This window comes from Pezoporus flaviventris, unplaced genomic scaffold (assembly GCF_033815535.1).
Source record: "Pezoporus flaviventris isolate CSIRO_AGI_PZ_B2104156 unplaced genomic scaffold, CSIRO_AGI_Pfla_v1 ptg000001l, whole genome shotgun sequence".
In the NCBI taxonomy this organism is placed as follows: domain Eukaryota; kingdom Metazoa; phylum Chordata; class Aves; order Psittaciformes; family Psittacidae; genus Pezoporus; species Pezoporus flaviventris.
This window is the reverse complement of record NW_026892549.1, coordinates 5,947,551-5,969,580: the sequence shown is the minus strand read 5'-3', so window position 1 is coordinate 5,969,580 and position 22,030 is coordinate 5,947,551. Positions and strand designations below refer to the sequence as shown.

General features: G+C 44.1%; 1 protein-coding gene across 13 annotated transcripts in view; it reads right to left on the bottom strand.

Moving 5' to 3' along the window:
• Positions 1-22,030, bottom strand: part of KALRN (kalirin RhoGEF kinase) — a 514,073-nt gene that overhangs the window by 348,305 nt on the left and 143,738 nt on the right. For all 13 annotated transcript variants that reach the window (XM_061472089.1, XM_061472007.1, XM_061471725.1 and 10 more), the window contains exon 2: positions 2,972-3,046. In XM_061472089.1, coding sequence (XP_061328073.1) covers positions 2,972-3,046 — 75 coding nt within the window. The remainder of the gene's footprint in view (positions 1-2,971; positions 3,047-22,030) is intronic.

Below are 22,030 nucleotides of genomic sequence, written 5' to 3'. Positions count from 1 at the left end.
CACCACGCACACAACTGCTCAGGCCATCTCTCTGCCTATGAGTGCTGGAATGGGATTTTCAGGTGCTGTTTAAGACACACATACGCATGAACTTTGCTCGGGTTCAGTCTAGCTTGTACATGACATCACTGGAAGAAATCAAGAACCAGTTCCAGGAAAAAATCTCAACATTATCCATTCCTCAACTCCCCTGCAGCGCAGCAATGCGGATGCAGAGCCCTGCGCCTGCTGCTCGCTTGCCAGCTGAGCCAGCCAAGGGGAAGCGCCAGGCACAGAGCCCCAGACGGTATTTAGGCTGGATGAATCCATGCCCAGCTAGTTAGAGCTGTATTTCAACTCTGAAATTAAGTGCACTTCTGAAAGCTTGAGTGCTCCTCTGAGATCACACAGCTCTGCAGGCAGGTCCTGTTGTGCCTGCTCTGGAGCAGGCAGCAGTGTCACTTCCCTGCCTGTTCTGCCCTGCTCTTCCACAGGGTCCAGGTGTGGAGCATCCACAACACTGAAACACAACACACGGTATAGTATAGTCCCTGCTTGAAGAAGCTTGTTTGTTCTCTGCAGCCTTCCTCTTGAATCACGGACTAAAAATCAAGCTGGTGAGCCACAACAGATGAGAAAAGAAACAAACTCTACAACAGAGATGTTCAGCTGAGATTTTGTGCATGCTGATAAATTCTGCTGGTGTGTGGAGAACCCCCCTTGACAACATTACTGTGCTGTTATTGTTAAAATTAACTGTAGTATTAAACTCTGAAGAGGACTCAATAAAACTCTCCCTTTCTTCAAGAGCCCAATTACAAACACAATGTGCTCCCACAGCCTGTGCTAGCTACAGAACAGGGGTTTTTCATCTTGCAAAGTCCAGCTATTTGATTTTTCTATTTTGGCAAAAATTTTTGTCTTCTGGGCTCAAAGCATACTCCAGGAAGTTATTCCATTTTAATGAAAAAGAAGCTAGCCATCAGCTGAAGTGCTCAAATCCCTTTCTTAGTCTGCTTTACTACATGCCAGGGGAAGACTGAGCAGTACGTAAAACTCTGGGCTGGAGGGTGATGCTGGGACTATTGCAGTAAGACACTAGCAGCTCAGAGCATTTTATCTGCAAAGGCTCCTGACAATTGCTGCCCATAGGTGTTGCAACAGTGGAGAGCAGGTGTAAATTCTAGGATCTCTAGCTAGCTAGCTATGTCAATAACAGGCACATTTGAGCAGCTACAAGGCTGGAGGCTGGTGAGTCTACATGGAGCGAGCTGTCCCTTGTTCATGGTGTGAAACCCCAGGGGATCATGTTGGTGTTTCCTGTTTAATGCCACCTACCCCCCCCCCACACACACCACCACCACCAACACCACCCTGGCCCCCTGCTGCAAGACAAGCTTGGCCCAGGACAGCATCTAATGAGCTGATGATTTGGTGTGAGACTCTCTGGCTCAGAGCTGAATGCAGGCACCATCAGTGGAAGGGGCTATGTAAACGATCCAGACAGGTTGTCATTATTAAATATTCCATGAACTACCAAATGATCCTGCAGTCATTTCCACGGGAAGAGACAGCAAGAGCCAAGAACCAAATTTCAGCAGAGTCTCTGTGTTGCAAACTGCTCTGCAGGTACACTGTATTTTTATGAATACATTCCCATCTTTGGAGCAGTGAAAGCCAAAAACCATGTAAAACATTTCAGGGCATTCAGAATGAAAAATCAGTGTGAGATAAAGTAGGCCTGCATGCAAGTACAGTTGGGATAGTCTTGGGTTTTCACATTAGGCTTTTGGTCTCTTACAAACTTCCCTCAAAGTCCTGGATCATCACATCATGAGTCAGAAAGTATAGGGTTTATTAGAGCCACAAATAGTTTGCTCAAGTCACTGCAGGACTCGTGATCCCTGGACCATTTAACTGTTGCTACACAGGAAGACATCACACACCAATCAGTAGTGAAGGCAAAAGCTTTTCCTGCCTGGCAAGACATCTCCATGGCTCAGGAGGGTGACAAGCATCATCCTCACAAGCCTGGCTCCAGCAGCTGGGAGGAAGAGTCCAAGCACCTAACAGCCTCGCTGCTACTTCCCTATGCAGTCAGCATTACTGAGAAGATGAAGGAAACAAAAGCAGACTGCAAACAAGAAGGGCAGCTATTACTGATTCAGATTTTCTCTTTGCAACAGAGAAGATCACCAAAAGCAGCCTTAATGGTTTGCAATCATCAGAAACACTGGCCCTGTGTGTCTGTGGTTTTATAATACCCCAGTTTTATGCTGCCCTGGTTTGATAATACCCTGGTTTTATGCTGTCATTTGAGTGACTTCACTGAAGATTAGGATCGGTTCAGACTTTCTCTTCCCCCTCTCCCTGACAAGTTGTAATTCACACCAGAAACAATATCATCCAAACCATTCTCAAAGACATTTCCATATCGTCTAGTCCTCATCCACCCCCAGGTCCTTGAGATTTGTCTCCTAAATGAAGGCTGTAAATCTTTGTACGGGATGGCAGGAGATCTTTGAGCATCTGAGTTATTATGCAAATGCAACTGAATGGTACTTTTAACTGCAAGTTGATTGGGATTGCAACTGAAACACCAGGGTTTTACAGGTCTGAGCACTTCCTACAAACAGGAATTATTGATATTCACTGGCCTTGAACCCAAAGCAGCATCCCTGAACTGTTCTGAAAGCTGAGGCAGCATAGGTCTGGGCGGGAGCTAAGAAGCTGCATTTCATCCCACTCATGCTGCCCATTTACCTGTTTCTCAGAATCTGAAGAAAATCAACATGGGCTGGTTTCCAACACTGTCAGTCTTAGTGGACAGCCCTGTTCCACATACAGCCCTTTTCTTAGCAGAACAGCTAATTTAAGTATATCAAGTCCAAACACAAAACTGTTCCCTTGTGACTCTGAAGCACCATAAAAACCAGGACATGGCAGATGGTGCTCATGTTAGGCTGCAGGGATCCAGCAAAGATGTGCTCACCTGACACAAAGGCCACTTTCTCCTTCAGTATAGGAAGAACATCGGCAGCTTTTAAACCATCATTTCGAAAAGAACCTACAAAAAAAGAAAACAGGAAAGCTACATTAGGTGAGAGCATATCCTTGTTCCCAGCTTCATGGACACTCCATGTTTCTCAAAATCAGGCTGAAGGAAGTCTATAAATCACATAAAAGCACCAAGAAACAGACTCCAATGTCCGATTCACAAGTAGCATAAATATTGATGTTTGTAGAAAGAAAATACAGAGAATCAGCTCATCACTTTATCTTTCAGAACTTCTGAAAGGTTAACAAATTTCCCACCAAGTAAGCAGGTTTAGCCCCACTGCCTGTTTCACAGACCACACTACCAAGCCTGGGAGATGCCCAGCCTGCAGACTCAGCCAAGAGCCTTCTCCCTTCATAGTTTTGAACACAGCCCAGGCAAAATTGCAGGGAATGTTACAGCACATGCATACCCATTTAGCATCAGCCCCCTCGAGGCAGATTTGCACAGGGGCTGGCTTAACAAAAGCTTTTCCCCTTCCTCTCCTCTTGTACACAGCACAGCTGGAAATGGAAGGCCTCAAGGTGGGGACCACACTCAAAGGAAGGACACGCTTACAAGCCAGTCAAAGTCTCCTCTGGGTAAGGGGTGTTTTGAAGCCACAGCACACCCTTATGTAATACATGCTGTTTGATCACATGTTAAATATACCTGCACAGGCCATCTGCCTTCCCTGCAGTGCCACATTATTTCATGTTTCCTGAAAGTTCACCAAAGAAATCCCAGACTTTTACTCCTCTAGAAGCCTTAGGAAAAGAACTGCCAGTGCTCTCAGCCACAGCCACCAGCAGCATCTTTCTGCTTTGCAAAAGACCAGCAGTAATGGATCACTCCTCAACAAGCCAGACACTGCTATTCCATCAGCACTATTACAAAACAAAAGGTGGATTTGAAGAACATACTTGAATTGCCTGAAAAATAACTCATCCATCACTGGGTAGTGAATACCCATCATGACAAGTGATCTTCAATATGGCCTTAAATCTATTCCAGCTTATCAAAGAGTCGAACGTATTTGAAACCCCGTGTTTTTACTTTCTACCTTTCACAGGAAGGCAGTAACCACCATTCTTCAAGGATGGTACCAGGGCAAGAGAGTCTGCTCACTAAGCAGCTTTCTTGACTGGCTAGAAATATGGCAATGTTGTTCTGGCCACCAGGTCTTTCTTGCTGAACACAGCAGATGACACATGAACATCTGGGTCTGAAAACGGGAATGGAAATAAAAGCCCTCCCTATATATCGTCATATATTTCTTGCCTCATGCAGCCTTTAAGGGTACAGTGATTTGATTGCTGGAGAACTTTTCACAAAGGCACGTAGTAATAGGACAAGGGAGAATGGCTTTATACTGAAAAAGGGTAGATTTAGATAGACATTAGGAAGGAATTCTTTACTATTAGGGTTGTGAGATTCTGGAACAGTTTGCTCAGAGAAGCTTGGATGTCCCATCCCTGGAATTGCTCAAGCCAGGCTGGACAGGGCTTTGAGCAATCTGGTCTAGTGGAAGGTGTCCCTGCCTACGGCAGGGGGGTTGGAACTTTAAAGTCCCTTCCACTCCAAACCATTCTATGATTCTATGATGCATGCACACATATGAAGCAGATGGGATGAAGACCATAACAGCCATTTTCACCTGCAGCTGAGCCTGTGTCACCTCTGTAACACTCAGCTCCAGAAGATGAGCAAACTCATCAGCTAAGTCTACACTCACTAAAATCAGCATAGAAAGGAGTGATGTAATTCAGTTTAAAGCCAAGACCAATGTCACTAATATTTAAACAGGCATTGCAGCACAGTCCTGAGAGACCCCTAAAGAGTGCTTTGGGTCAGTAAAGTGTTTGAGGACCAGGGAAACTAGTCCTGGTTGCTGAACTCCTTCTGCATTAAAGTAACCAGGACTTCTGGCACTCTGTATTAAATATACGAGACTTTGCTATTAACCTAACCTCTTAACAAGAATAACGTCTCAGATCCCAGGCTGTGGCTAGCTTTCACATCAAATGGAGGAACCGTTCAGCCACAGGGAACGTTTGGAATTTAAGAAGCTTTGTATATAAGCATCTCATCCGACCATGAAGCAAACAAGAACAGCCAGCATGCTAGACACATCACAATGGCTCCAAGACACTGAAGAGGAGCACTGGGCCAAATTTCTCCAGCTGCAGGATTGGCAGTGTCAGTGCAAGCTGAGTTTTGGCCAATATTTGTTAAATTTGTCAGGGAAACAGCAAAATCAATTCTTAGGCACTTAACTACGCAGCAGACATTGTACAACTGAAGTCTAGTCAACAAAACCAAAAAAATTAGTGGTTTTGGTATACGTATATGCAAACCACACAGTAAGGACTTCTTAGCAAGAAGCACTATACTGAGGGCTGAAAGACAATTTCAGATGCTCCCCCACAAGGAAGAACTGCATCAGGTAATATGCACGGAGACCAGGAGAAAAATGTATGACTTTTAAAGAAGGTCACCTCCTGAGCTGCAGCAGGACAGGATGCAGGCAAAGGGCTTGACAGGAAAGGCAAGGGAAGATACAAATGGGGGCAGTGCTGCCAGCAGATTTTTTTGCCTTCCTCAGTGTCCTCCAGGACAGGCCAGACACACTGCAAAATGATGAACAAATCAGAAAGCTATGAGGCCATCCTAGGGCCAGGAAATCAACAAAAATTGACGAGATGCAAAATGTCCCTCAGGATGAGGGAGGAAACTCCTGAAGGTAGGTCAGTGCTTAAAGCAACGCCCCTGCCGTGGGTGATGTATGTGCTCATGCAAGTAGCAGCTTATGACCCAGAGCTGAGGCCATGACCACTGCTTTCAGAGGTCACTCCAGCTTCTGATAAAATCTTCAAGCTAGCAGCTACATCTCAGAGCATGCTCTCAGGTTTTCCAGCAAAGGCTCAGGGAAGGGATGCGTAAATGGAAAAGCAATGGCTTTAATGAGGGCTCCAAAAGCAACATCAAATCTGTCTCCAGGAGGGCCCAGAGCAGCAATGATGCATTTCCCAGTTCATAAGTTATTATAAGCATACCTCAATAATGCTCATTTTCATCCTATTCCCCAGCTGTTTCTAATACATTTGTTTTGCTTGTTTGTGTGCTGGACCCAAAACCATGTCTGCATACCACCATGTAATTTTTGCTGCAGAGCCCTGGGTATACAACCACCTAGACAGTTTGCTACTAGATGATGACAAAGGCTGTGCTTTGTATTCTGCCCTACACCTCTCTTACTCCTGTAAGACACAAGCCCTTCTGCAGCAGGAGTACACAGAAAAGGTGGATGAAGGAAGGGTGGAATGGACACTGAGCCATGCTGCGCACTGTCCATGCACTTGATTTCTGCCTCACCATCATCATAAGCATGGGACTACCCAACAGTGCCCCTCTTGCCCTTCTACCTGCAAGTCTCACCACGGTCTTCAAAGAAGCTTGAGCATTGTAATTGCTGACATGGTTCCATGTCTCAGTTACCCTGCAGCCCCTCACACCTCTATCATGCCTTGGCTTAATGTGCTATCCACCTATCAGGATGCTATGACTATCCACAAACTTATTACTCCAGTGACACAAGAAAAATACACCATGCCTGCTGGAGCAGATGACAGAATAACGTACTCCTGTTAACTCGGAAGCACTGAAATATTAAAACAGTGGATCTTCAGCATGGCTGAGTCACGTTTCAGGGCAGAGCAGTGTCACACATGCACAGCCTGTCTCCCAGCAGGGATTCCCTGCATGGCAAAAACAACTCACAGTTTTAGGTGAGATGCTATAATGAGAAGCCAGCTGGGTGATAAAGGGAAGCTTAAGGCATGTGTCCATGTTAAATGCAGCAAACCTGGAGCTGAGAAAATTCCTTTTTCCCCACACAAATGTCCCAGGTAGCCTAGGGAGCTAACTGCTGCTGATGTGGAGGTCAGCAGCTCAAGGGGCTTCCCGAGCAGGTTACAGACCTGTGAACAGCAAACAGCTCCAGGGAACTTTAAAGATTAATAAAATAAGCAAGAGTTTCGGAAAGAATATCAGCCTACAGAGTTTGAACTGAAAGCCAAACTCTAACTCTTGGAGTGAAACAGAAATTATCCCTGGAGAGAGTCCTGTGGGCTTTAGGATTTCTTTCACTAAGCAGGGAGCAGGGCCTCTGTCGGAGACACTGTCTTAGGCTACATGAACCAATGGTCTCCTCCAGAGTGGCTTTTCCTAGAAAAGCTTCAGCTCTAATATGAAAAATGCAGCTCTTGGCTTCGAATAAAGATCAGCTGCTGGAAATATGGAAATACTTTCTATACTTAAAAAAGTATGCGTAGGCAAGAAGAAGGCCGCCTGTCAGAGCACTGCATGGGGCTTAATCACTTGGCTCTTGATGCCTTCAGCAGGATTTGTTCATCCCAAGTCCCATGCAATGTTTCAGGAAAGGCAGCCCACATTCTCTCAGCTCTCAGAACAGCTTTGACTATTTAAAAACGTCAGCATGAAGTTTCTTTAACCAAGCAAAACTGAACACCTTGGGCTAAACCCACACCTCAAGGAACTGTACTGGAGTCCAGGAGGCAACAGTAGCATTAATCCGGTCCATATTCTTTCTTCCTCCCTCAGTAAAGGTCTCTCTTGTACTCCTCTGCCTCCCCAGTTTTTGGAGCAGTTATCTTCTAGGTTTATCATCGCCTTCTTGGCTTCCTACCTCTTCTTTTTCCTCTCAAATTCTCAATGGATTTTGTGTTTGCAGTGAAAGCCAAGTGCATCTTGGCTTTCTACAAAATACAAACAGAAGGGACATCTGATGTGAGCAGAGAAAGGCAGAACAAAGGAAACTTTATTATTCCCATTGTAGCCTTTGCAAACTGAGTCACAGAAAGATTGACTTGTCCAGTGTCAGACAGAAAGTTTGTGCAGAGCTGGACCCTCATTTCCCCAATGCTTTCCCAATGCTTCTCACATACAACCATCCCTTTGTCTTCTGGCAGAATATAATCCTCTGTTTTCTTCTCTTTTCACTTTTTGCTTCCTCCGCCTGCCCTTCTCTCCCCATTATTCTTTCTTTGTGCATTTCTGCCTCAAATATTTACCTTGTGTGTGCGCTAAACCCTCTTTAACCCCTTCCTCCCTCTCCTGCACACTACTGTCTGTCCCTGCAGGGCTGTGAGATTTCCTAGACAGATTTCTCTGATTTTAGACAAGCAATAGAGAGGGGCTTAGCCAAGGGCTGCCGGGGCCTTTGCTGCTGGGATTTTGCTGGCTGAGGCTCATTGATTCAGAGGCAGAGAGGCCACAGCATGGCATGAGCATTTGGTAGAACAGAAGTAACATGTGTTCCGGACTAGTATTTTAGCACCATCTGGCAGAGATAAATGGGGCTGGACACTCTGCATCTGCCGATCGCTCCTCTGTGGACAACAGCGTGATCCCTGATACAAAGAAAGAAGACTTTAATGCCCTGAGCCTCCCAGGAGCCTGTAAGGCTCTCCTGTCACACTTCCCCGCTGCAGGCAACAGAAGAGCCAGTTTTGACTTCGCAGACGATAGAAGGATTGCATTGAACTGAATCTAAAGGCAGCACCTGCCAGAAAAAAATAGAAAATTAATCTGTAAGTTTCATTACCAGCTATTACTGAAGATTAACCCAGAGCTATATGCTTAACTAACAAAGGTTATTATTCTTCTTAATGTGAATTACAGACCCATGCCATGGCTTCAAAAGTTGCAAGAATCATGGACACTGAATAGATGGTCTGCACAGCGCCACATGCCTAGCACTTTATCCCAGCTGAAACAAAAGTTATATTCATTACATTGCTGCATTTATTCTACAATGAAAAGATGAATGTTGTTGTATTATATGTGTAATATTATATGTGTACTACTTGGGGTCAGTCCAAGACTAATATTTTCTCTGTGTTTCCTTATTCTGTCCTTCCTTTTATTCATTATACACCACTACTGCTTGCTGCAACATCTTTCTGGCCACAGCTATTGGGTGGCAATACTACAGGCTACCTCCACTTCCAAGTTTTGCCAGTGCTTGTCAGAGGTCCAACTGCTTTTCAACTGCCTTTTACATGGACAGGTTGGTCCCTCTGATTTCCCACTTCTTGAATCCCTGCACAGCCCACTTCCCTCCCCTGCCTGTAATACAGAAAGGCAGGGCTGGGTTTTGGGGGAGCTTGCTAATTGATGAGATTGTTATTCCTTCCACGAGGTACTTGGCAGCATCGAGCCTCCCAGCACAGCCTTTGAATGTCCACACATTTAAACAGTAGCCTCAGCTTGAACGCATGCCAAAAAAATAGGAAAGGCTTCAAGAAAGATACAGCCGCTTGCAGCAAGCATGAGAATTCATTAGCCGCTGTGCACACGTGGCCTCAAATAAGCTGTGTTCAGCACCTGAAGCCTAAAACACTGCATCCTGTCCATCCTACCTAAGCCAGCAGCCAGGCTTTGCCTTTTCATACATGCCATAAAACCATTCAAAGGGTCAGAAGGATACCGAATTAATGCACAATCTGCGGCAAAGGCTCTGCCTCATCTCTATCCACAGGGAATTTTATTTGTTCCATTTTAAACATACACTAATAGAGATGCTAAGAGAATGCAACAACTGTGAGTCAATCTTTTATGCATTTGCTTTCTATTTCCATCAGGACTTTGGAATCAGGCTGAGATCTTTCAGTTCTTACCCTTAGAAAAATAATTAGACATTATAGGTAGCCCTGTGGATTGAACATCTGATTGCCAGTCGAAAGACTTGGCTCTATTTGTGGTTCAGCTCCTAAATTGCCTTGTGATCCTGAACAAGCTGTTTTAACTGTGCTAGATCTTGGTTTTCTTCTCTAGAGAATGAAAATAATGACTGTCCACATTAGTAAAGCACAGTCAGCTCCACAGACCTCAAAAGCACCTTACGTACATGAATTAATTTTGTCTCAAAAAGCCTTTCTGAGGCAGGGAACTGTTGCAGTGTGCTTTTATACATAGCCAAAAATGAGGCATCGACAGTAGAAAAGACTTGCTCTGGTGATCACAGAATTTTTGGGGAAGGAAAGGGAGATGGTAAAAGAATTGGAAAAAATTAGGTCATCTGAGACAAAATCTGGTGGTTTATTTCTTAAGTGTGCAAGGCACGGATGTGCTGCCCCAGAGGGAGGTGAGTGTATTCAGCACCTTGAGCTTTTAGTCATTAAGTGTCTTGTAGATTGCACTACACATCACTGACAGTCCAGATGCAACAGTCTTTTATGGTGTTAATGAAGAGCTACAGGCCACTTTCTAAGTACGGCCATGGTTTCTACCCAAGCCCAGCGTGCAAGAATATTTTCTATTAATTTCAGTCCCCTCCTAATTACAACTGGACTCCTTATGGAAACATTCCTCAGAAGCTTGTAATCCTGTAAAATGTTTAGACCTGTTAATGGGTTCCTGTAAGAAGGATGCAAGTCTTCTGTCAGATTCCAGAGGTTGGGTACCCAGGGTCTTCATCCTTTATTAAATTCTGTAGGTTAGAATAATTCCCTTTAACTGGCAATGGTTTAGTCAATAGGCTTTTCCCACAGAGCTGCACCAGGGCACCTGCCTGCATCTGTCACGTATCAGTGATGTGCTTAGGGTTTCCCATGTGTCTCTCAAAAAGCCTCCCTCCTGGACCCTGGAGGTCCCCAGCCGCCAGTAACTTCTCCAGGACAAAGAAATAAAATAAAATATCTAACTATGTACAACATTCAGGAGGCACTTTGCTGAAACGCCAGCCTTACAAAGGAACCATATGCCAGTGCCTCAAGTGTGCTTTGCAAACATCTGCCTCTCAGGGGGATTTCATGCCAGACAGTAAGAAAGCAACTTTAATTAGAGGCCCATTGAGATCCTTGTCCCAAGGCCTGTGACTTCCCTAAAAGAAAAACAAAAATCCCAAACAAAGCAATACCATTTCCCCCGTGTTTAAAAAACAATCCATACGTTTTCGCTTTAATGCAGAGTTCTCTTTTTCATTTTTGACAGGGTTCAACATGCCTCAGCCGAGCAGACACACAGGCTGAAAAAGTGCCCACTGCCTTCAGAAAAATCCCTGCACAGGAAGGATGGTTGTGTCTAGTGTGAGTGTCAGAGTGGGTTTTAAATTAGTAATTTTTGATTGGGGTTCATCCAATATTCAGAAACTACAGCCTCACTATTAATTAGGCTTACATTTCCATATCTCACCTCCCCTCAAAACCCCTCTGATCAGATTCATTTCTTCCTTTGCTCATCCCCTTTGGTCCCTCTTTCTGCTAGGACTTGTGATTTCAGCTTGCAACTACTGTGTCATCCTGTGAAGCTAATTTAAAAAATTCAACAAAGTGAAACCCCAAACCTGCAACTCAAAGGGGGTTTTCCCTTCCTAAGCACAAATTCTCCACTTAGGGATAAAGCAAGGTCCATGTCCTAAACTCTTGGAACTGGGCCCGCAAGTAGAAACCAGCCCTGCAGAGGGGTACGAAGTCCTGCTGAGATCACAGAGGCAGTGCCCACCGCTGAGGATGATGACACAGTTCATCCAAATGAGGTGGCCGCAGGTCTCTAAGTGATGCACCTTCAGACAAAACTAGCAACACCAAGGTAGCAAGAATGGCAGAAGAAAGCATGCCAGTTAACATCAGGTGCAGCACAGCCCTGCAGGGGTGCAGGAAAGGCTCATGGCCTACACTGGGATGCTGGGCTGCTCTGACAGCAGATCCCCACAGGAGAGCAGGGCCTCCTTTCACACCCTACTCTTCTGTCCTTATTTCAGTTTCCCAGGGTCTACTCCTCTGCAAACCAATCTAAAAACCCACTTGCAGCTGACTTCAGATTGTCCAGACCTCTCTAACGAAGCACCGACCTGGAAAGCAGCAGCAGTAGCTCCTCCAAGAGTCTCACAAAGGAATGCTCTGGGTGTAACAGTGGTTGGTTTAACTTCTGCAACAACATCCTAAATCTAAACAAAACCAGGGCAAACATTTTACATACATCAGCAGGAGGGGGGAGACAAGACACTCATAGGACTAAATAATTTATCTGCCTCTCGTACGTATGCTGACATTCTTGACACACATTAAACATTAACGAAAATCATTTTATGGATGACTGAATCATGCCAGTCAATGCATAATCTCCTGCCTCTCCACCTGCCACTTTCACCCTCATCTGGGTCCTATTGCGGAGTGCAGCCACTTGTAACTCTGATGCCAAAGAGCAGACCAAAAGCACTGAGGGGGCTGAACAGACCCTAACAACAAAAACATCGATGAGAACCTACCCCACCGAGTCCTAACCCTGCTGCTGTTAAATGCAGAAACCTGCTAACATGAGATGCTGAGAATCATTTTGGAAAGCAAATTACGTCCCTGATTTCTAAAAGCTTCCTAGGCACATTTGCTATTTTTTCCTTCTCTCAATGTATAAATGCCAATTAAATTGCCTCTGTTTAATCTAATGTTAGCCTACATGTATTTTCAGCTGCTCCCTAATGCCAGTACAGGCCCTATGCCCAAATCTCTTTAGCATGCTAGTATAAATGCTTATAGCCCTAAGACTTACTGCTGTAAGAAGCTTGACATTTTTGTGGTAAACACCCTGCAATATTATTGCAATGTTGAATAGAAAAGGATCACCAGTGGGCTGAAAATGCAGCTTTCCTTTAGTTTGCTCCAGCTAAGGACACATATAAAGAGATAACTAGGATTAAAGCCTCACTAACTATCTGGATCTCTTCCTGGACAAGCAATCCTTAAATTTGCTGAAATGACAGCCACCAGAAGGCAGTTACACAAAGTCACTGGGCAGCCTTCAAATACAAATGATACACATTTAATTCCATTTTGCATACCCCGTTAGACTGAGACTGGACACCAGACTTACCAGAAATATGTTCTTCATCCCAAACATACCTTTCTTTATGGAAGGGGCTAAAATAGGTCTAACAAGATTATCACCTAAATGCAGTGAATTGCCTTCTTTTTTACTAAGGGGGAGGTCAGAGCTGCACAAGTCACTGGCTACAGGTTAATGAGATCTGACTGATCTCCAGAGGGTGCAAGCTGCTGCTCTATAGACCCCTGACAGCTGGAGTGAAATGACAATCCAACTCATCCTTAAAACACAGGGATGTAGTTTGGGGCCCCTTTTTCTAGCCCACTGCCAGGTTGCAAATGCAGAAGCCACAGACCTGACCTTGTCTCCTTATTTTTTAATTTCAACAAAGGTGGCAGAAGTACAATATATTGGCAATATTTTTTTTAATTTTGCAGCTTGCATTATAAAATCCTTTTCCCATCATACCTTCCCTTCTTCTGAAGGGATTTTACTGATTGGTGGTTTCCCTCATTTCAGTTTCACTGACCGCACACTCTGCAAAAACCAGCAGCTCCAGGCATAAGGGAACTGCCACATGCAAAGAGCCAGTAACAGTCCAAAAGTTCATTAGAAAGGTCTCTGAAAGATAATGAAATTACACCTTGATCACAGGTGCCCTACTGCAGCCTGTTGTGCCTTACCAGGATGCTGCCACAGGCAGCGCAGAACCTCATTTTAATATAATACTGAGAAGCAGACCCTAATCTAAACCAAGCTAAGTAGACAAAAAAAACCACATTTATTAGCTTCTGTAAATTAGAGATGAGGGGAAAAAATAGCTTCTCCTTTCTTCCACATCTCCTACTTTCACTCTTCTGGCTGCAACAGTTGTAATAATCCATTTAAATCTTTTTCTCCAGTCACGAATCTATCCTGCACACACATCTTACGCAAGGCATCCCTGCTCTCCAACACAAATGTGCAGCCACATGCACCTTCTTGTATTCTGGTTCTAGCTTTGATGACGAAAGGACAAAAATGTGTCCATGTTTCCAGTCTACAACTCAGCCCAGGGCTTCCATGACCTTTTTCTGAAAACTCCAGCTCTGCTGCTGGAATGACTTGTCCATTATGTTGTTCAATAACTCTTAGGCACTACCACGCTAATACATCTTTGAATAAATGACAAGTCACAGCCAGAAGTCGATGAACCATTAGGAGCGATGACAAAACAAAAATGGCAAATCAACTGCACAAAGGAAAAGAAAGAAATGCAGTGATATTTTTCTGCCTGCTTCCAAAGCAAAGGCAGAATGAAAGGCAGGCTGGAAAGAACAGATTCATCACACTTTGGTTCCATTATTACAATAATTAATTTATATTAGCAGGTGCACATTAAGAAGATCTGTTTCCACCCCTCTGCCACTACCAGCTGGTGCAACATGCGTGTGTCAGTCATCACAAATAGTAGTTGTGCTGATGCCCCTCACCATCCATCTTCCATCTGCATCCAGGCCTGCCTCCAGCCTGCTTTGTTGTGGGGTCCAGTCAGCATCACTGGTACAGGACTGCACAAACACATCAGGGAGAGCATTTTCTAAAGTGTCTAAAATAGCCAGAGCCAGCTATGGTTTGGAGGCAATCAAACACACAGTGGCATTTCCTGTATTTCATGGCAACTGAGTGATGGTGGAGCTCAGGTGTCAAGGCCAGGCAGAACATTTATAAACCTGCCATTTACAAACTTACACTGAAAAAGCAGCTATGACTTTCTAGCCAGAAGTCTTGTTCCTGTCAAACATAGACTCATAGAATGGTTTGGGATGGAAGGGACCTTAAAGATTGTCTAGTTCCAATATTGGGGGGGAGGGGGGAGTATATCATGGAAATGTTCATCAGTCCACTGATCTCTGTTTTATACCCCATCCAATGGATCCCACTGCAGGATCTGGCCCAGTGACCACCAGCAGTGTTCAGGGAATTACATGGGACTGAGAGTGCCAGAAAAATATCCCCTTGGTATTCCTGCTTAAATTTTGTGATCTGATAAAAAAGCAGTCTGCGGAAATACAGCTACCCTCTCTACCAATTTCCTGGGAAGCCCTATAAAATGTTGCAATATCCATTTATAGCAAGGTGTACATTAACTCCAGAAAGTCAAGATACATGACACTGACTACTAATGCAGGATAAAGCGATAATGACATGCTTGTGAATAAAAAAAATGCATACTGAAATATTATGGTGTCCTGGGTTCAGCAGTAGCAGTCATTTTTCTCCTCCTTGGTAGCTGGTGTAGTGCAGTGTTTTGACTTTCAGCTCGGGAACAGAGCTGATAGCGATGTTTTGGTTTGGCCAAGGACTTTGTGAGCCTCATGCTCTGCCAGGGAGGAGGGGAAGCCGGGAGGAAGCAGAGACAGGACACCTGACCCAAACTGACCAAAGAGGTATTCCATACCACAGCACGTCATGCCCAGGATGTAACTGGGAGTTAGCCGGAAGGGCTGAGAGACTGCAGGGTTGGAGGAGGTATCGGTCGGTGCTTGGTTGGGCTGAGGGGGGCAAGTTATCAGTCGGCTGGTGCTGAGGTGTTGTATTCTCTTCCCTTGTTATTTCCTTTATTATTATTATCATTGGTGGTAGCAGTAGTGATTTGTGTTATACCTTAGTTACTAAACTGTTCTTATCTCAACCCGTGGGAGTTGCATTCTTTTCGATTCTCCTCTCTGTCCCTCCGGGAGCAGGGGGAGGGCAAGAAAGGGGGGGAAGTGAGCGAACGAATTACCTGACTGGGTTTAAACCACAACAGAAGAAAGTTACCATGCAGGAGAGGTACAAAATTAAATTTTCCAAGTGGTATACTGGCCTAAATGATACAACCAACCTTTTCATGGCCATGAGATGCTTCTTTGGAAATGTTCTGTGAACTTACACACAGAGAGAAAAACGAAGAGGTAAATACTCTCTTCTTCCCCTGCACTGAAGAGCTACAGTACAGAGCACACTGCCTGCTGTAAGGCTACTGACAATTAAGGATGTGTCACCCTGAGCAGCATCTCTCTCTGCACGCATTTAATCTGCCCATTACCATCATCCTCAGCCAATGCAACACAACCATGCACAGAAATCCTACATTACGGGAATAAATATCTATTGAAGCCAAAATGGCAGGTCAGCTGAGCACATAAATTGCCCAGATTCTACTCAAGGACAAGAATAATTGTCTTTCCAAATCCACTGTAAAACCTTCACTAAAGAATACTTTCTGAAGAGGTCAAGCCCTGATGGTAGCTAATACGTTCAAATGAATCTTTGTTATTGCCCCAATACAAAGAGCTGTTTTAACACATCAAGACAGAAGAATGCCTCCTCCAGGAGCAAGCTTGTCTGCATTTGTATAGATCACTTAAGTGTTCGGTAAGTCATATGACTTTGTGGCTTTGAAAGATTGCACTTTGATGTCCAACAGACAGATGTCAGCATAAAAAGATCAAGGAGGAAAAAAAAGCCCAAGCTCTGCACAGCCAGCAGTAATTGACAGGACAGTAGTAAGCCTGTGTGTGGAGACCACATAAGAAATAGCAACTGAGCTACCTCCTCACCCCTTTGCTTCCAGACACTATTTAGCAATCGTGGAGCTACATAAGTGCCAATAATGTGAAGTGCCCTAAGTCACTGCTACCTGCTCAGCAATATGGCTATGCTACCACTCACTACTGTTAACTCAGGTGCTCCCACCACTGCTAGAAAACAGGTACCTGTGAAAAGAGTGCACTTGAAGCTGTAACCAATTAGTCCCTTGGGTGTCAACTGTTTGCAGAATAGTGTGTTGTAGCTTACACTACCACTGTCTCTGCTCTTCCAGGGATAAACAGAAGGCTCCTGTCGACAGTATTTTCAATCCAGCCCTTTTCTCAAGCACTGCTACTCAATTATAATGATTGTTTTGTTAAGTGTGGTTCTACTCGGAAAACTGACTCCATAAAAACAGGATCATGGAGTTCATGTTTATTGCATCTCAATGATTTCCAGATCAAACGCAGTCAGTTTACAAGTAAAAATGATGTTTGGTTTGTTTTTCCAGCTACCAGGTCTACAAACTCATGCTGTGATCTGGAAGTTAATTTGTCATCTTTTTGGCTTGTATGATTGCAAAAGGAACGAAAAAGAATTCTGCTCGCCCACTCCCGGAGTGGCTGCGTATTTCCAGCTTCAACAGAGATAATAAGCAATAAAAGTGAAGACAATATTTTCAGTCCCACTTATCTAATTCTGTGCTTCAGGGCTCCAGAAAGGTAATCTAATTTTAAAAGCTACTCCAAGGGCAACTCGAAGTGACAAGACTTAAGTACCACTTAAAGTCTTACTGAATATTTAGGTACCTAACTAATAAGTACCTAACTTTAGGCACCCATTTTTCAAAACCATTCCCCCTAATTTAGTCAGCAAATTAATCAGATTTGCATGTGATCACACACAGATAGCAGATCACTTCAGTAGGAAGGTGCTATTTTTATATAGACACTTATTGGAGCAGAATTGCATGTTAAAGTAAAATTTATGAGTCCACAAGCTATGTTAACTCTTAGACAGTTGCAAATTATTGCATTACAGGCATCACCAACTTGCTTACACAGACACATGTGCATACGTGTGACCTGAGCACTCCCCAGCTGTCTGCCTGTAAAACCTCAGCGCTGTAGGGGATAGCAGGTTTCCCTCATGTCCGCTCCTACAGGTCATAATCAAGATTCTGAACCCCACTATCATGTACATGAAAGAAACAGAACTCTTCTAGGGGCAGAGAAACCCCTGAAACCTGTTTTTTACTATGGATTAGCTTCCTACCATGTTGGCACACAGATTCTCCGACCCTTTGTCATGCCCCATATGAGTTCCCTACAGCAAAACCTCCACTATTCAGCCACACCTTTGCTTCCCCCCATTTCACCACCCACCCCCAACATGTCCCGCTCTTTCCTTCTGTGCTCCTGTGCCAAATGGTTTTGGATGCCACTGGTCAAACATATATCACCAGTGCTGCTCTTTGGACCCCGGTATGATGGTTGTCTTGAGCCTTGCAAAGGATTTGAAGGACCCTTAGGTAACAGCTGTATGAGAAACACAGATTATTGAGGGTAATCTAAGGGAATGCTTGCGCCATTAACCAATTATCACAAAGCATTCCTCTATGCCCCATGGTACAGCCATATTAATGCTGACCACTCCATCTGGATCTGGGCTTTGCCTCCTCCTGCCTTACACCTTCGGGAGTTAATGACAAAGTCTGATAACAACCAAAGAGATACTACATTAATGCTTACAGGATAAGCGGGCTGAAAATACAGGCTGGGAATATAGCCAGCATTTACAGATGTACTGAGTTAACAAGTTTGAAGGAACTTTCCAAAATATTAGCCAGTTTTACACAGCCAGCCTTTTCACACCGGTTTCCCAAGCTGGAAGTGCCTGCTTGCAGAGTCAGTTCTGCCAGGCCATACTTGTAGCTTTGCTGTGTCTCTCTTCCCTTTTCTATTCCCCTCCAGCAAGGACTAGCAAGGATGCTTAATTAAATACAAATGTTAGCATTTTTAGCTAAGTGTAAAAATGTTGATTTGGAAGGCACTTTGCCTTGCTTTCATCATTAAGGAGCACTGTGATCAATGTAATGTCGGCCAATTACAGCAGTTATGGTGCTGAGAGATGCATTTCTGCTCTCTGTCTCTCTTTATGTATTCAGGTGTAAAGTGAAGGAAAGTGCAGCCTCAAATGCTAATCACTGTGCTTAGGACATATTCAGTCCCAAGGAGCTCCTTCCAGGGCCCCTTACAATCATACAGATATTTAGTGCCAGGCAATTGCCAATTCTTTCCCACTCCAGCCCCAGTCAAGGTCTTGCCCATGATTACAAAATCTGCCTGGAGATTTTAGTCATGCAACACAAGGTTGCTGCTCCTGCAAACAAGCCACTGCTGACTTGACTTTGTAAGATGTCAGGGAGACTCTGAAACAAGCACTGTGAGAAGGCATGGGCGTACTTGTGGCTCACTCCGTCCTCCGGATGATGTTTTACTCACATGTAGTCACAGATCGTGTAGTCACAGTCATGCTCATCTGAGAATGCAAATAGTTCCCAACCTGTAGTATAGGATTTCTGCTTGCAGGCTTAGAACTCTGCTTCCCTCACGATGCTTCAAGCGGAGCAGAGTCCTGGGGAGCCAGGGGCTGTCCGATGTTGGGGGGAAGGGGCCTTGTATGGGTGGGATTGTAGTAATTAAATGCTTTGTGCTGCAGGGAAAATATAGTCCTATCAATACTAATAGCTTTAGACTTTGGAATAAACCCTCTCCTTAGCCATGCCAATGCAGAGAGGAGCAGCTCTACCCAGTTTTCAGAGAACTGTAGATTTACACTGCTGAAACCATCCTTCAGTTCCACACTTTTGTATGACTTTCCTCTCTGTGAATTATTTTAATTCCTTAAAAGAAGAAACAGATTTGCCTTGCCATTTACAGCACAGGACATTGCACTGCTACTGATTCAGCCCTGAAAGCTCACTGCTTGGATTCCCAAGAAAAATAAAATTAAATTGGAATTTAGGTTGAGTAAATTCAGATATCTGAAAGCAAAAGTAGCCTTTTGTGGGAGAATTCAGAGCTGAGTTAAATCTAAAAGCAAACCAAGATGGCTAAGGTATGGAAATTAGTGTTAAAGCATACCAAGAACATTGCAGAGAGCCAGGGAACAAGTGCAAAGTTATGGCTAGTATGCAGTACTACTGATAGCTGCAGATAAAATTGACACTGAAAGCCCATTTCATTTTTTACCTTTCTCTCATTAAATTATTTTAGGATGAGAAAAAGGAGACCACATATCTGTTTGCTAAGAGTAACATGGAGTTATACCACATTAATCTGGCAATAAAGCCATCATGGACAACCTCTTGGTTTAAAGCCTCAGGCTGTATATCTTACTCAAAAGTTGCTTATAAATTAATTTAGCCCAGGAAGCAGTTACTGCCTCATAAACATGGGATGTTTTTAACCTTTCATTTACCTATTTTCCTGCAAAAATAGGAGACGGTGAAAAAACCCAGACAGCAGTGAAGGTCCCAACCCCTTTTTGTGGCTTAAGAGAGCTCTCCAGAAATTTACACTGAACTCACACTTGCTTTTTATTCCTTGAAAGGGAACAGCCCTCTCTTCCTTGGTGTACCCTCCCTGAATGTCTGTGAAGGAAGCAACCCATGTCATAGCAAAGATAATACAAGCTGCAGGTGGCCCAATATGTGAGATCCTTCCACAGCTCCATGTGGCTCTGCCTTGGGTCTTCCTGTGCCAGCTCTGGTCTCCAGGAAGTTCTGACATTTTCCTTGATGGACCCAAGATCAGGAAGAATAATGGTTACTGGGGTTAGCCTGAAACATTTGGTTTTGAATCCTATCCATAGACATAATGTGCGATTGCACGCAAATCGTTCACTCTTCCTGCATCTCGGTTCATCCATCTGCTGGGGACAGTGCGTTTCCTTGCCTCCTGACAGCAGCCACAGAGCTTGGAAGCTGCATCTTCTCTTTTCACTGGCCAAGAAAATTTCTTACCATCAGTGATAAGTGGGTGTTTTCTTTGTACGGTTTGCTCAAAGGGAAATTAAGAAGCAGAAAGAAAAGATGTAATACTATTCTTGAAAGAAAACATGCCCATCTATAGAAAACTGAGAAAATATTCAAGTGCTACACATTTAGCACCGCTGCCAAGTAGAGCCTTAAGCAATTAGTCTGATGATTGCTTGAACTATACTGAGTGTAATCTGACTTACCATCAGTCCACGCCACAGGACGTTTTCCAGCACAGAGAGCTATTCTCAGCTCCCTCACTGGACTGTTTTGACCCAGTGAAGACCTTCAGGTGCAACCTACCAAATTTTGGTGGAGTAAATGAGAAATAAAATCAGAGAATACTGCATTCAGAAAGAAAATCAGCTTGTCTGAGTCATCTCTGAGCTTCCGACATGCGTATCTTTAAGCAGGTTCACTTGTATCCCAGAGCAGCCACCATGAAGAAGGGTGTGCTTGGAGACAAAGTGCATCTATTGTGTGGGTGAAGGTACAGCAGCATGGAAAAGTCAAGTCCCTCACAGAGGTCATGCATAGGGTTATCAAGATAAGCCCCTCACCCCTTGCACAGAGTCCTGTGCCATGCACCACACTGCTGCCCCTGACAAAGACCAGGACTGAATCAGTCACTTGCTTATCCTTCACACTGCAGATGTTTACTGGTGTTTTTACTAAACACTTTAAAGAGGTGCTTGTCTCAGGAGTCTGTTTACACATTCTCTATCTTCTGAGCTTTCAAACATTTCATTAAATCTGAAATTCCCACCACAGCAAGTAGAGATCTTCAGAAGTTATGGAGTCTGGGTGGTGGAAAAAGCATTTAAGTGCAGTGTGTGTTAGCCCAGATCTCTTCTTCCTGAAGCCTTCCTTACATCTGATAATGACTGCACCAAATTTCTGAGCAGTAATAGTTCCAAAAGCTGGCAGATTTGAAAATATAAAACCACATATTTAATCGCCTCAGTACTGGAGCATATAATTTCTTTACCTACAAGCCTGAAAGCTGCCACCACAGTTGCAGAAAAGAGATGCAGTGTGGGGCAACAAGCAGAAGTCTTTTGCAAAAACTTTTTTACAGAAGCAAGAGTAGTTAGTCACCAAAACTATAAATTTCAAGACATATTTCAAGACATATGCCACAACTCTATGTGGGATTTTCAGTGGAATGAGGATGAAGATTTGGTCAATAGGAAAACCTACACAGTGATATCTGGAGTCATCAGCTGCTGATCTCCACTTAGGTGAGACAAAACTGACACCAAATTACCTCACATTGAAAGTGCTTATCCCATATGGCTGCATATGAGATGCTAAGCAGGGCATGGAGAGGAAGCTGGAAGTCAGCAATGCTTGGCATCTGGCTAAAACCCAAAGATGGCTTCAGAAAAGAAATACTCACCCTGCTCCTTTTCTTCCAGTCAGAGAGTTTCACGTCTAGACCAAAACCAGGATTGCTGAAGAGGAGACTCATCACAAGCACAATAGCTTCCTACTCCGGAATTACTGGGCTTGATGGAGTCTGTGATTTTAAATTGGGTCAGCTAACCCATAATGTGACTGAAGAAATTCAA